The sequence below is a fragment of the Hyposmocoma kahamanoa genome, unplaced genomic scaffold (genome assembly GCF_003589595.1).
Source record: "Hyposmocoma kahamanoa isolate Upper Pololo Valley unplaced genomic scaffold, ASM358959v1 102, whole genome shotgun sequence".
NCBI classification, from domain to species: Eukaryota; Metazoa; Arthropoda; class Insecta; order Lepidoptera; family Cosmopterigidae; genus Hyposmocoma; species Hyposmocoma kahamanoa.
The window spans coordinates 13,825,211-13,841,607 of NW_020653337.1; the positions used below are offsets into that span (position 1 = coordinate 13,825,211).

The 16,397-nt window shown below is 36.0% G+C and overlaps 1 protein-coding gene across 8 annotated transcripts in view; it reads left to right on the forward strand.

Moving 5' to 3' along the window:
* The window catches only part of LOC113237168 (tensin), a 136,230-nt gene that overhangs the window by 56,760 nt on the left and 63,073 nt on the right, over window positions 1–16,397 (forward strand). For 5 of the 8 annotated variants that reach the window (XM_026473493.1, XM_026473484.1, XM_026473512.1 and 2 more), the window contains 2 exons: window positions 5,721–5,777; window positions 6,487–6,543. In XM_026473493.1, the coding sequence (XP_026329278.1) occupies window positions 5,721–5,777; window positions 6,487–6,543 (114 nt within the window). Of the gene's footprint in view, window positions 1–5,720; window positions 5,778–6,486; window positions 6,544–8,733; window positions 9,134–16,397 lie in introns of those variants that run through there. The other 3 variants (XM_026473502.1, XM_026473535.1, XM_026473542.1) reach the window with 2 other exon arrangements.

The following is a 16,397-nucleotide window of genomic DNA, read 5'->3' on the forward strand; positions in this document are numbered from 1 at the left end:
GATGAGTTTTATAATTGCATTATCGGCATCCTTTTAGCCATACGGCTGATTGTGTTGTCAAGCCCCGTCTCTGTAATTACCACGCGGTTATTCAGCTCCATAAAATATCATGTGCTGCTTGCAGTTTTCTCCACGCCATCCATCATTATATCATTAGTGGAGAGTCTTGAAGCATGCTGTACGTGGAAAACAATCACGATTACACACATGCTACGAGTACGGAAACTTGCTGGGACGTGTTACAGAGGTAAATCTATTAACCAAAGTGAATGAGCTACACGAATAACATGAGTAATAATACATTTATTATCTATTACCAAGTCTACCATATTTATTATAATACACGTAAAATAAGCACTTCGAATTATGAAGAACATTAAAATATTTTTAGAATAGATTGACAATTCAAGACGACAATAAAAACGACAGACTCCACCCCGATTTATTATAGGTGGCTCAGCGGTGGAGTTCCGTTATGCAATAAGTAGTGATTGACCCTTCCGAGTAGCCGTTTAATACGCCAAGAACAACGATTCCATGAATAGGTGTAAGTCTGTACCCGAACTCCGTGTTTAAACTCTTTATTTGAGCTCTCCGTACTCTGAGTGGTAGGTAAGAGTGGCCATCATCCAGTATTCGTCGTTATCACGGCATGCAGTATAGTTTCCACTTCCCTAGCATGACATCGCGTCTGAGGGTGCTGGTGTGCTCCTGAGTTGCTACATAGTCGTAACTAATCCATAAAGACTAATCTTTGACATTAATATATGAAAGATATTATCTTGGATTTAAAGAAAAGCTATGTTTTCTTTAAATGATTATCACTAATATCAGGTTTCTTACCACGGTATGACTTCTTTTTATTTTCCCGATATTTAGGAACGGTTGCACGCTCCATGGTTACGGGTTGACTGGACGGCGGCAGACGACAGCTTTAAGAGAAGACATATCTGTCTACTCTCTTGCGCTGTCGACGACTACCTTCATCGCGATTTGTTGTGGCGTTACCAATGTCACTCACTTTTTTCACACAAAACCACACTCACTGTATTCTGAACTCGAGGTGTTTTTGTTTTTATTACTGCACGCACTAAGGATCGGATTCCATGCACGGGACAGTTTAAAACCATCATCACGGTTAAATGTTTGGTACTTCGTGATCTCGATGGCTTCTCGTACCAACCGTGGTATGTAGTGACGTTCTGTTGAGAGTACCTGGGGGCTATGCAACTCGATCCAGTAGTTATTGTTAGTCTGTGTGAGATGTTGTGCTATAGCCGACTTCTGTGCATCATTGTTTTTTATTGCTTGGATGTGTTCCTTCATACGATCGACAATTGTTCGTTTAGTCTGACCGATATACGAGCTCCCACACTGCAGTTCACTTTATAGACACCCGGTGTTTGTAAAGGTGGTCTTTTGGTGAACGTAACATTTTTCCTATTTTGGTTAAGGGGGTGAAAACAATTTTTATGGAAAACTTCCTTAGTAACCTGGCTATTTTATCTGTCACCCCTTGTACATAAGGCCGAAAAACTTGTAGGCTCTGTACGTCAATTTGCTTCTTCCTTTTGTGTATTGGTTTACATGTTTTTATTTCGTATCCATTTTGTCTCAAAACCGTCTTAACGTGCTCCTGTTCCTGTGGCAGGTGGTGTGCATCACAAAGATTATAAGCTCTATTGGTTAATGACCTGACGACCGAATGTAGGTGTTTCGGGTGATGATATGAAGTAGCATGTAAATATTTGTCCGTGTGAGTTGGTTTTCTGTACACAGAATGACCGAGTGAACCGTCTTGTCGGACTTTGACCAATACATCCAAAAATGCAAGCGCGCGATTTACGAAAGTCTTAAAATCTATATAGAAAACACAGCATTAAAAATGGCACGATTTAATTCCGCCTGTCCTTTTCCACCATCGAGTGACTATAATATTGGGTTTCATCCCTATGTTGTGGATATGCCAAGGATTCGCACGAAGCTTTTCGCTTCCATATTCCGAGAGTGAATAGGCACTATTTAGGTGTGTATACTATATCAGGACCTTACGAATTTTTCTATGTGCATGTTGCAGATCTTTGTTTTGGTTTTTTAACGACTTTTTTGCCGAATGCAGCCGGATCGATGGATTTATTTCTAAATGTTCTGTTCTGTCTGTCTGTTAATAATAATCTGTTTAGTAATAATTATAACAAACTAGTGGAGTAATTTCACTAAAAATAATTGAATAATATTTTGGTGAAACATCCTGGCATTTAACAAACTTAAGTGAATGTTTTAGTGTATTCTGCTGCACTGCACAATAATATCAACTTTACTACATTACATTAATCTTTAAAATCAGTGAAAGAACACGCATAAACAGTAGCAACGTAATTTATAGAAGAAAACCCAAATCAAGGTACGAACTTATTTATTGGACAATAAAACTTTAATTCTAGTAATTTGCATTGAAAGATAAATCGCGTGAAAACGTATTTGCACTAAAACGTTTATTTATTGTGCACTTTATTTTAACAAAACTTTACCTTACATAATAAGTAGTTACCTAACGTAGTATACAAAACAGAAAATAAATAACATGAATGTTAGTTATTACTAGAGTGGAAACAGCAGCGCCCAACTAGGCCATCCAAAATTGATCTGTATCGCAAACAATACGTTAGCGAATATGCATAAATTTAAAGTTTCCCTGCGTGCTGGTCGCATGCAAAATATGCTGTTCATAATGCCTGCAACTTGAAGCTCAGGGTGAATACTGTAATTTCCCGAATACGCCTTTAGAAACTAGCATGATAGCTGCTATTGAACGTAAATCATGAAATTGGTTCTTGTGCGCTACCCATATATCTGATTTGATTGCAGCGCTTAAGTCCACTGGTGTCATTAAGTTCAATTTTGCAATACCATTCCGGTAATGTATCAAACTTTACATTCTTTAGAAATACTTTGGAATATCGACATAAATAAATTGTTGAAAGGTGACGTTTCTAGTCACCTTTTTTCACCAGGTGTAAGTGCATTATTCTGAAAATGCAGCACCGTTTATTAGAAAGTGTGTAAGTTATTGACTACAAAGGATAGTTGCACTGTAGCATGTACCCATAGAGCACAAGATACCTTGACAAATGCGGGGTGGTGTTGCAAGGAACAATAACCGCAAATTGCCGCCTGCGGGTTGTACCTATACGTACAGGTACACGTGAGCAAATTTTACGTCCGTTCAACAATACTCTATCACTTTCACTGGATTTTACTACCTTTGAAGATTACCTGGTTGCCTGTAGGTTTATGTTTTTTAGACACGACGCGTGGCGTAGATGCAATAAAAGTTCAAGTGACAATGTTCGACGACCACATTATAAAATATTTACAAGTAACACAAATGACTGTAAAGGCTGACTGAAGAAAAACTTTCATAGATTTCTCACAGATGGTGCTACGGCAAAAAGTCGTTTAAAACCAAAAACAAAAATCTGCAACAATAACGCAGAAAAATCCGTAAGGTCTGCTGGTTCGTTTCGTATCGTAGTTAGGAGAGCGTCATGCACGGTATGCTGAAGGCGCTGGTTCGAATCCAGCCGGACGAAGGAGTTTTCTTAATGTTTGAATCTTTGTATTAATAATTATAACAAGCCAGTGGAGTAATTTCACAAAAAATTATTAAATATCGTGGTAATAAAACATCGTGATACTCATAAAATTTAATATTAGAAACGACTCGTAAAAAACTAAAACGAATAATAATGATTTGTTTGATGTATTAGCAGTAGTAATGAATTTGACTAAAATGTTCATAGTATATTATAACGTTAATCAGTAAACTTAACACCAAAAAATTACATCACTTGGTGCCTTGTTTTGTACAATAAAAACAAAACAAACCATATGTTCCATCTGGACTATTTATAACTACGAGAAAAACGATTCACCCACTTCAATTTGTAAGTTGTTCTGTACTTAAAAAGTACAACGTATTATTGAAAATTTTATTCTCCTGTGCAAAACTCTACTAACATAAATTCAGCTGGCAGTGGGAGTAACTTGGTTTCTATTTAGCAGATTAGAAAAGCTAAAAGCACAATAATGTCTATGAGATTATGCTGTAGAGGAGCTAAGCTACGATACGAACACTTTGTAAACACAATAGCTTTAAATCCAATCTTTTTACGATTTAATTTAAGATAAGTATGCAAAACTAGTCTTTAAATGATATATATAGATTTGTGTAATTATAATGCGTACTACCTACCTACCTACTTACAATTCTGAGAAGTCATAATAACATAGAATTTTAATGAGACATTTGTGAACTCCGTAAGCTCACAAATTATGGGTGAATGTGGGGACTATAGCATAATATTATCTTAATTTATAGATACGTATAAAAGGATGAAGATAAATGGAAACCTACTTAATAAAACACAATGTTATCTTGTGTGCTTCGTAGCGTGTTTATAATTAAATATTTGATTACTAAACATTTATGGACTACCTTCGATTTCTATGCCAGTTAAAAGGATCAAATAGTATTTTTGCGGAATTTTAGCAATAAAATATTGATATTGATTATATAATAAGGTGCGATGCCAAACTTTGGGCAAGGTAAAAAATCGCGTAATATATTACAGTACAAGGTCGATATGTCATTTGAATGTTTCTAGTTCGTAAGTGACGGAGGCTTCTAACTTTAGATTCAATTTCGGTGTCTTAGTATTTCTTGTTTCGAAGCCGGATTTAGTGTTTAATGAAGAGTTTCAATTGTTTTGTATTATTATGTTTGTCTAACGATAATTTTGTTAAGTTAATACGGCTAATAGACTTTAAATGCATATCGTTGGTGTTTTGTAGAAAGTAAGTGTCATTTCGAAACATTTTTCACGAGTGCATATTTTAGGTTTGAACAACTGTTTTAAAATATTTACGTCCTGTTTTAAATGTAATTTCAAATCTTAAACTTCATTAAATCCAAAATTTAATTTACAAAAAGCCGTTTAAACCTAAAATCTCCCCTAAATATTTTTGAAAATGGAGCTACTACAAGTGCTACTTACAATCTTTTGAAAGATGTAAATTCAATGTTAAGATTGCGCACCGGATACGTTCCACTAAATGCTTTCGGTCACTTGATGAGGGTAGTAGACTCCCCAAATTGTACTATAATACCAGAGAAGATACTTGTCACGTTTTAGTGGAATGTAGCCGGACCGGAGCGGAACGACTTGAATTAGAGGCTGAAATCAGATAAAGAGATGTTGGTATTTGCAATTCCATAGTTTAAAAGTCCAATATATTCTGATCGGTAAAAGCTTGGTTTTAAATAAAGATAGATAATTTTAACAAAGGATAAATTTGTACCGCTTGGGCTGTCATTATCCTAAAACGAAAAGCCCTTTTTTGCTTAACAAGAAAAAAGTTCTTCTGTTGTACCATGTAGAGATTTCTACACAGAAACATTTTGAATCTCCTCACCAAAAAATGTGTTGTAAAGCAATATTGTTATGTTCACGCTTTTTCCCTTCAACACAGACGTCAATAAAAGTAACTCACATTTATTTTTCCAAACTAACAACCCAAGTAAATAAATGGGAAGCCGAATAGGTATCATAGGTCAATAAAAGTAATATAGAGGGTCGGGGTTGCCCGGGAGAGCACTTGACCTACTTACGGGGAAATATTGTATGAAGGTGTACTACTTGCGTATGTATTTGTTGCAGGTGTCTGGTGCGGTGAGATTCGACACGGCCCCTCTTCATGTCCAGCCCCAGAATGCAGTAAGTGCTTTTATTAACATAAGGTCGTAAAGTTATTTAGTATTTCATAAAAATAAAAGTAAGTACTCAAAGTTCAGGACACGGTGGTCCTTATGAATTTTGATAGTCTTTAAGGTTTATTCTTTCTTCCTATACCAATAACTACCAACATACTAAGAAAAGATGTACGTACACAGGCACAAAGTACACTAAATAGCTTGGGATCCCGATAATAAGTAAAATTATACTAAACTAATAAACCACTCATTCTTTATCCATAAATTTCACAACACTAATTAACATAAAACAAAACCTTATCACCCCTAATGAAACTTTATAATCCATCACATAAAAACCGTATTGCGTAAAATTAACCAACCCATTTATGGTAACGTAAAAGTCTTGTACCCTATAATTGAAGGAAATATGCAATATAAATGAATTTATGACGATATTCGGAGGCACCTTCAAAGGGCTTGTCGGAGTTGTCGATCGTTAACGTTTCATATTCGGGCTTGTGAGGAGCGCGAGGTGCGGGACCTTTAGTATTTTCATGGGACGAGCTGCAATATAAAGGGCTTTTTGCAGCTGGAAATTGCTGATTTTAGTTCCCATTACGATTATTATTATAGGAGTTAGAGGAAAGTGGCACGATCGACCGGCGACGGGTCAAAACGTGGCTCACGGCATGTCGTCGATTTAATTTTCACACCATTCCGCTGATTTTCAGGTCGGGGTCGGGGAAGCCACTCGGCAGTTTGCAGTGTTCGCTACAGCGCCTTATAAGGTTAACTGCTAGTAACTTCTAAGGTAGTTTAGATACACTCTGGTTACACGTAGTAAAGATGGACCTTGTTCGAGTATTTTACGATGTGTAATGAGGCATTATTGAAGTAACGTTCGTATTGTGATGAGAATTACTATTATTATTTGTTTTTTCAAACAAACCAACGTTTCGGTCCTTTTACATAATGCATGGTCACAGTTAATAAAAAGAAACAAATTAGGCGCATATTTGCTTTTTTTATAACAAATATCTATAGCGGAGTTTCGAAATTCGAAATGGCCGCTGTAAATGTACAACTTCCCGCGAAAAAATGTCAGAAAATTAAACTATATTTTAATTAAAAATTACTATCTAAGATCTAATCTAATCTGGCAGTATGTCCAATTAGACGCAAATTTATCATACTGACAGATTGTCCCGCAATTACTACAATAAATATTGCGTATTGTTTTTTTTTATCCTATTTAGATCCGAAAAAATAGTGTCATTCCCAATTGCCGAAAACCTGAGCACTTGTTATTCTTAGTGACATTTAAAATTTTGAGAATAAGAGAAATTTAGATAGTGTTGTGCTATATAACATTTATAAGTACATTGAAACCTTAGCTTAATTTTAGTAACACCGTAACTCTCTCACAGCACTCCATACTTGTGTTGTGTATTGAGCAAGGATTTAGAAAGTGCTAACGACAACCCAAACATTAACAGGTTAAGCGCTACATTCCCGACTCTACTCGGCGCTTCCTGCTTTGCTTTACCGGAATGTCTGCACTATTTACCATGCCGTTTTAGGTGCGTTACCTTTTAGTACGGAGAATCTCATACCAGAAATCTTCCACAATTCGTAGCTTGGTACAAAAATATTGTTTGTGCTTTTCAGATAAACCACAGATTTATTCAGAACCACAGTTCTATATACAAAACATTACAATACCAAGCATACAAAAAAATATACCAAGTAGATAAAAATTACGTCTTTTTTTATATAATTGCCTAATGATTTGACCTACCGCCTCTCAAGATCTAATCACACCTCGATTTTTTTTTAATTTATGTGCGAAATTTAATTTGAAATTTACCATGAGCTTCTCGGTGAAGAAAACATCGTAATGAAAACTGCGTGTTGAAGAAGGTTCACAGCCTTCAGAAAACGTATGAAGTCTCCCTCGACTGAGAGGAGACCCGTACCCGGCAGTGCGACATGTAAACGGGTTGATGATACCAAGCGTACATATATTTTTTTGTAAAAGGGTGTGAACAGCAAATTCTCATATATATTACCACCATTTATATCGTCCAATTGGAAACCACTTATCCCGTTATTTGTGATAATAATTTACAAGTGAAATAAACGACTGAGGTTGGCCTGGGGCCCCCTCGCGCAATCAATTACACTTTATAGCTACAATGAAATATTCGCGAAGGCTGCACAAATGTCACCCGTCACTGACGCATGCTAATCGTAAGGACAGATTATATTCTACTATTGAGGCTTTTGCTATTGCTTGGTATTGCCGCAACTACATTCTGCATCTCAAATAGCTGCATAATTTATTTATTATAATATTTGATTTCAAAACTTCAGTATTCTGACATACATGAATTACGATATCCGTCATTTCAATTCACATTTTACACGCCACATATTGTTATCTAAACAATTGAGTGAATATCTACTCAATCACAAATGTGTTGTGGATATGTAAGCATACAGCACGCACAATCCATATAATTGACACAAATGTCAAACTTAGATCAACTAGCAGCCAATTTTAGAACAATGTTTATGGCAACAACGGATACTGCATGCATTGCTAATGCAGCATTGGTGTTCGTGCGCAGCGCACAACACTGCTCAAAAGGAAACGTAATTTGATACCCGTCTTATTGTCAATGGTGATGATATAATTGTAATAAAAAGACACTACCAAAAAATTCTTAAGCTTCCAATAACTATAAAGAGCAATATAAATGCCTATGCGTGGTTTGTAATGTAACGAAGCGAATGCCACTCTTTTTGTAATATAGCCCGACGGGGTAAAACCATTTGCCGAATTATAAGGGTGTTGATAGTGATTAATGAGCACAAATATTGAAGCGGTTGGTGATGTCTCGCGGTGTGAAGGTGACGAGACGCACCGGCGGCCACATTTGGCCGCGCGGGCAGTGTGCGTCGGGCGCGCGGGCCGACCGCACACTACACAATCCACCCACGGTCGTGCGCCGCCGCTGTTGCGAGAACGGCTTCGTTTGTGCTCGCTACATACCGCCAAAATTTAAGTTTCCTTGGTTTTCCTTAAAACCAAGTGTAACTTACGCAATTATTGAGTGTCAACAGTTGTTTTTGTATGCAAAAGACAGATTTGTTTGAACTACTTTGTGTTGCACATTAAAAAAACCTGAAAAGGGGTGAAGTGTCATAGTTTGTAAAGAAATAATGACCTGCATATCCGTGTGAGAGAAGTGGCGATATTTCCGCAGCGCCGGCGGCGACCACGGCTCAAAAATGAAGTTGTTCAAGAGGAGGCTGTCGTTCAGCGGAGATAAACAGAAACGAGTTTCCCACACAAACGATCCCTTTGAACACGAGGTACTGCGGCCTACACCTTCGAACAATATCGACCTGCTCTACAATATCCCAAGAGTACACTTTCTACTCACTTTAAAAGTTATTAACTAATTCATATGTTATACAAGTTGTGTCAGAATTCTTGTAATCTTTTATTTATTGGTTTAATCTTTTACGCGATTTCGAATATCATTATATATGTACCTATGTAATAAATAGTGATCGTTAAAATTAAATAGTCCTTGTTAACAAGCCGTTTTTAACAAGGTTTGTTTTTCTCACAAAGTACTTCGAAGTTAGGTTTCGGAACGTCGGCGTCAGCTGATAAGCCTTAATAAAGTAGATTTGTTATTCTAAAACAGCCTAGCTGCTCGCCGCGCTAAGTAAATTGAAAGACAAGAAGGTTATCTTATCAGAGTACCGCGTATAGCCGCAACACACACGCTGTCCACTTGGATTCGATTCTGAGAATTAATATTGCTGCTACTGTTTGGCACCCCATCCTATTATATAAATACTTTCATTGTGTGTTTACCGTACTCACAATTCTATATACAGAGGAATCGTTTTATGAATTTAATATCACTGATAAGCGAACAAACGTATTGCAAATTGTTTACGCAGATGTTTTTTAAATGTGCGTCAATGCCAAATAATCTTATGATCTCCTCGTTCAACTTTGTACAACTGAAGGTAGATATATTATTCGTTTACATTTTAAGACATGGAAGCTTTTATGTTTCTAAGATAGTATCACGAAAGACTGGCGACATAAAAGGATGTAAGAAATCCGTCGAGTAGCGAAATCGTGTAGCAGAACGGAGCTATCTTAACACGTAATCGGGCTGCTAATGCTCGCTGACCGATTGGCCTTGCCCCTCGTTTGCTTACCCATGTATAAACTGTATTATATTTATGTTTCCTTTTCGTATAAGGGGTGTTTTGATAGGATATGCTTTAATGGATTATTTTACATATTCATAAACAAGTACACGATTTAAAAAAATCTAATCTCAATATTAAATTTAATAAGCTCTTTCGTCACTTCTTGTTGAAAAAATCTTCTACGAATTCGTATAAGTTTATAACAAAAGTCTATTCGTATTCATGAATGAGGTGAATCGAGTGCCTGAAAACGAGTACCTGCCTATAAATACCCTGTAATACACAAGACAGTATATACTAGTTACATAACATCTACAGACAACACGAATAATGACGTGCAATAAAAGGCGTGACATGTATACACATACCTGTATCGCTAAGATCTGCGTTCAAACTTTTAGTAGATAACATCGAAAAGGTAGTTCTTATTTAAAAACGACAAATTCAATTCACGCAACAAGGACTTTGTTTGAAACGGTTTCCACATGAATAAGACCCTAGTTTCTAAACTACATAACCCTGCATTTTGTATAAATTGATGTAATAAAGGAGAAAAGCTTAAAGATTCTGCGAACAAAATTTGTTGATAACATTTTATGCTTAAATAGAAGAGTTGTAAAATTTGTCATATACATAATGTGTTGTTCTGTAGTTCGTATTATTTTTATGACTTTACATAAATACATATACTTCACGCCTTTTTCCCATCGGGGTAAGCAGAGACAAGTCTTCCATTTGCTACGGTCCTGACACACATAATTCGCCACATCAACACACATCAGTGCTATCATACACGTCGTCGGTTAAGGATACTCTTGACCTGGCCCTTCTTTAGGATGGCCTCAATTTGGTCATGGTAAGTTTGCCTTGGTCGACTCTTACCAACTTGCCCGCTCATACTCGACTTATAAATCTGTATCGTCAATCTTCTTTCATTCATTCTCTCTACATGACCGACCCACCTAAGCATCGCTTTCTCTATCTTTGTTACTACATCTTCTTCCACGCCGCAAATGCTCTCTTATCACACTATGTCATGATTTATCCATCAGAGTCACTCCAGCCTCACTTCTCAAAGCTTTCATTTCTACTACATTAATTCACATTTAGTGGAAGCACTTAGACGAAGAAGCAGAAGAAGTTCTGCCAACATTTGCTTTATGACCTTCACGTGATAAAACAATTTTTATGTACGATCACATGTGGCTTTGTTTACCATGGGTACGATAAGTATCTAATCTATGTAGTAAACTTTTGTCTCTTTCGGTTTGTTTGGTTGATGCATATTTATATAACCTTTTCGCGATGCATATACACGTAAATCTATTCTTTTTATGTAAATATGTCACCATTTTCATTACATTCCGTAATTATATACGCTTTTAAAAGGTTTCAATGGTAAGAAGTATAAAATTACCAAATTACTCTTTCTGTTTACACGAAAGAGTTCTGTTAAAACCTTATGCACATAACAAACTCGTTCTAAACTGCACATGAGTAGGTGTTAACATCAATACGATTCTTACTCTCTCTAATAGATTTCACCTTTCAAGAAAGTACCTGACTGCATTAAATGACCTTCTATAGTGTGCAAATATAATTTTCATAGTGTTAACTTTATATTAACGGCATTATACGACACTTAGTCATGAAGAATTTTTGATTTACATCTACCTAGGTAGTATAAGTTTTGACCTGAAATTTTGAAAGATGTTATATTGTGTTTTTAATTCTACTCTCCTTATCATAACTAATATAATCGACATTACAGCGAAACTGACTTATTAACATATCTGGATTCAGCGAAACTAGATCTACATCCCTCTATAAGCGGTTTTTAACATGTTATTTCGTTTCAGCTTTATTGTTAAGCTAAATCAGCATAATTGACAATTTTCAAAGAAAAAAATTTGGTGCTAATATGTCCAATGTTACTAAAATGCAAATGCGTTAGTAGAACAAGGAGTATTACTTTTTAACCGACTTAAAAAAAAAGGAGGGGGTTATACGTTCGGCTGTATGTATGTTTTCCCATATCTCCGTCAATTGTGGACTAATTTTGAAAATTCTTTTTTGTTTGTAAAGGTGCACTCTCGCGGTGGTCCCATTGTCACCAAGTCAGAATCTAATGAGGAGTGTGGGGATGGAGAGAGCTAAAAGGTCGAGGTGGAAAGAAACTGATAGTGTTAGGATGTGGTAGAATGAGCAATGTAAGTGTAGTATGAAGGTGAAGATAGGAGAAAATGGAGACACGGAGTTGGAGGCCCCTGTCCTCGATTCTTGGTGACTGAGGACAGAGGTGCAGAACCGAAGGGCAGCGAGGTTGTGAGCTGGATAGCGGCTGTAGAGTGAAATTAGATAGCAGCGAGGAATGATGACGAGACGAGGGTGGTAGTGCAGCAGTGGATTATATTACTTTATACTCGGAGGTGGAGTTCTACTTCATTTTGAGCGTCGGCTTCTTCGGCTTGAAGGAGGTACTGGGCGAGTTTGGAAATTCGCTTAGTGAAAGTGAGGAATTGGTTATCAGGAAGGCGCGTATCGAGTAGGTAGCGGTAACAGTAAGGCCAGGTGCAGGGCTTCCAAAAGGTGAGACTTCGTATATTTACTAGATCTGGTGAAGCTCATATGCCTCCAAGGTCGGTACAAGAATGACGAGCGTTTGGTAGAGCGATAGAGAGCATTGAAATTCGAATTGCCAATTTTGAATTTGAAATGAGGAGCCCAAAATATGAGCGGCCAGAAGCGGAAACGCTTCTACTGCTAAGATTGCATATCAAGGAAGAGTAATTTATAGGATAATCTATGGAAGAATAGATTGTAGAGGAGTTACAGGTTTGTCAATCAGTGTCAACATATAAAAATATTAAATACGAAATAAATAAGTGTATAAAGTGAAATTGATGAAATAGTACGCAATTAGAATTGGAAAAACGAATAGTAAAAGTTCGGAGATACTATCAGTACCGTAGCATATGCCAAGGTCTGGAAGTCAGACATGAAAAGTGAGTAAATTGTCAAAATGCGAGAAATAGCTTATAATAGCAAATTTAAGTAATTAAGACACTAATATTATAATACTAAATAATAGTTGGAACTCTTCCAGGAATCACGAAAAGTAAGGGCGTTTCCTAAAAAACGTATAACGAGACAGGTGAAGATTATAGGGGTCTGTAGTTTCAAATTATAATTAAAAATTAGTATAATTGAAAATTATTTTTTGTTTTGAAACCAGGGTATACTCTCGAGGTGTTCCTTGACGCCGACGAAGCTGTTCAGAATTCGTTTCAGCTATCACAAATTAAAAAAATATTTTCCGCAAATAAAAATCGACGTTTCACTTGACACAATACATGTAATAAATAAATCACCGTCACCGTGACAACCAGAAAAAAGTATTAATGTACAAAGAAGTCCGTAACAGTCCCATTGTCACCAAGAAGTCAGAATCTGATGAGGGTAGTTTCACACTACAGGAAAATGAAACCCACACCCATGAAAATCGAAAAAACCGATAAGCAAACTTTTTAGGTCGGTTTTTTTTTTCAATAACAAAGTTACACTTAAGATAAATATTTACCAACATGGCGTAAATCCAAATCAAGTCCTATATTATCATTGTTTATAGGTAATGCTATTTTGCATCAACGTATTATTGTTACATAGTTTAAATTGTTGGCATTCATGCACCTTTATCGTAAATATCTTGACGAAATGGCATTTTATTGCCTGGAATAGCATCCATTGTCCTGAACACGTCTTGTTACAAAGTATTAATCAGCATTTATTTTCTCGTATAATTCACATTTTTATTACAAGAATCATTTTAAAGGTGTTGGCATCGATCCAAGTTCCGCCTTCTTGTCACTCCAATATAATCCATTATATTGAAAAAGCATTCTCTTATTTCAATATTCAGTGTGATATACAAACGAAACAACGGTTGATTGTCTTTTATTGTGCTCTTTTGCACAGAAAACGCGCTCAGTTAGTCCACACTCACACGAAGAAGCGTGAATAAATATAATTTATCATTTCAGCGAAATAAAAAAAATGTTCGCAAAGGAAGAGTTTTAATTATGTACAATCTACTTATCTATACTCTCAAAGTAGCGGAATATGTAAAGAAACATTTTTGTGATATACACAAACATATGAAATATAATAATCTCAGTACAGAGTACTAAAAAAACCGACCTCAGTTGTCGTCATTGATCCCCTACTTTGCCATCCTTAGAGGTGGAATATTTCCTTCAAATTTAAATACCACCACTACTGAGGGACCCTCTTTCCAACAAAAGAAGAATCATCAAAAGCGGTTCACAAATTTATCCGGAGCCGGAGTTATCGCGTAACATACATTAAAAAAACACGTCCTTCTTTTTTAAGTCGGTTAAAAATTGATAAATCTTTAGATTTTTTTCTATATTATTATTAATTTTTTTTATGATACCAATTGACGAAGCGAACAAAACATGCGCATGCATTTCTTCCTTAGGGTGGAAATATATCTTATTCACCTTCAACGACAATGTAAAACACTACAGCTTTGGGCGCCGTGATAAAGGGACTCTTCGAAATGGTTGTTGTAGCCAGGAGGACTAACGGGGCCTTTTTTGGGCCAGGCCTCTTAATAACCTAGTTATACCACGACTTTCTTTGTGTTATTGTATTTATTCTGAAAAAAACTTTCATAGATGGCGATGGTTTTTTTATGATACCTAGTGATGGGACGAACAAGTCATGGGCCTGGTGGTGAGCGACACTCCTGTCTATAACAGTTGCAATGCCCTTCAGAGCTTTAAATCGTAAAGATCTGAGGTACTGCTTTGCGCCGGTCAGCCTGAAATGTAAGTTGACAAGTCCCATGTGCCTGTAATTTTAAACCCTTACCCTTCAAAAACAAAACTTTTGGCAGCAGAAATAGGTAAGGAAACTTGGTCCAAGAACGTACTGCTAGTGCTTCCCTGGACGTACTCTTTCAGAAAGAACTCTATTGTTACTATATATCAGACGGCATATCCCTTTTTTAATTGTTTAATAAATGAATTGCTACTCGATAGATATTAATCGACTTTTAGTTCTATAACCGGTTTTTAATTTTTAAGCAAATTAATATTGTAAGCATCGATATGTGAACTTCATGCGCCCACGCGTTCCCCTCATCAATGCTCGATATATGTATACTGCGCAAGCGACCAGTCGATATCAACACACGACTTTAACCACGTGGGATGTTTATTATCTTATCCAGTTAATCTACTGAGCTATTTTCATACTATCTAGGACGAACACTGTGATACTATAATATACAATTTTAAATATGGCCAGCTATTGCAAAATCGACTGCATAATTTAAATTTTCACTATAAATGTTACGTGTTATGAAATGTACTTTACCTTGTTGCTATTGTAGTCTGATTATAAGCAAATTGTCATCCTTGTATGTTTTACGTCACACAATATTTGCGAAGACTGTTTTGTTTACATATTTTTTCCTTCTAACGACAAATACATTAATTCGAACTTACCTATATACAGGATTATTAGTCAAATACTAAATCAACCTCGCGGGACTATTATTTGTAACATCATAAACAATAACTTTTTCACATCACTAGCTCGGATATGCTTTCTTTCTCATTAGAAATTTGTGCTCAAATGCGTTTTTTTGCACGCTAGCGTGAAATTGAAATTGAAATTTGAACTTGGCGATCGATGGACTGTGGTGCACCTAACTTTTTATTTCGATGAAAAATAAAGATAATAATATAATAATTAAGCAATTCGTCGTACATTAACTTATTTATATAACATAAATCCGTTGGTATTTTTTACTCGTATTATTCTTGACATTAAGTTGACAATGATAACTAATTGTGTTTATTAAATTATTTCAATTCGTCAAAGAACTAAAATAATTTCAATAATCACTTAATCACACAAAATAAAAGTACAAGCAATAATAAATATTGTTGAGGTGTAAATTCAGAACGCATCCGAAGATAAACTTTTTCTTTTAATTTAAAAAACTAATGTTCTTTAGTTCAATTGTTTTTCTTTCATCTACAATTTCCTCGCTTTAGTGAGGTGAAAATTTGTGTGTTTCGCTCGGCAGCAAAGTTGTTTTGTGTCTCGTGCCTTGAAACCCTCACTACGCTCAGGAATCTATATTTAAACCACTCGCTTCGCGCGTGGTTCAATCTTAGCTTCCTTCGCTTGCTCAGGTTTCAATACAAGCACTCGCGGTAAACAACAACGTTGCAGCTTTAGAATAAGTTGCAGCCTTGCATAACAAATAACTATTATTCCATAACTTTTTACAAACAAAATAATTTAAAAAAAAACTTTTAAGTTTTGTTGTACTACCTGATATTTTTTTAAAGCGATCTAATTAAAT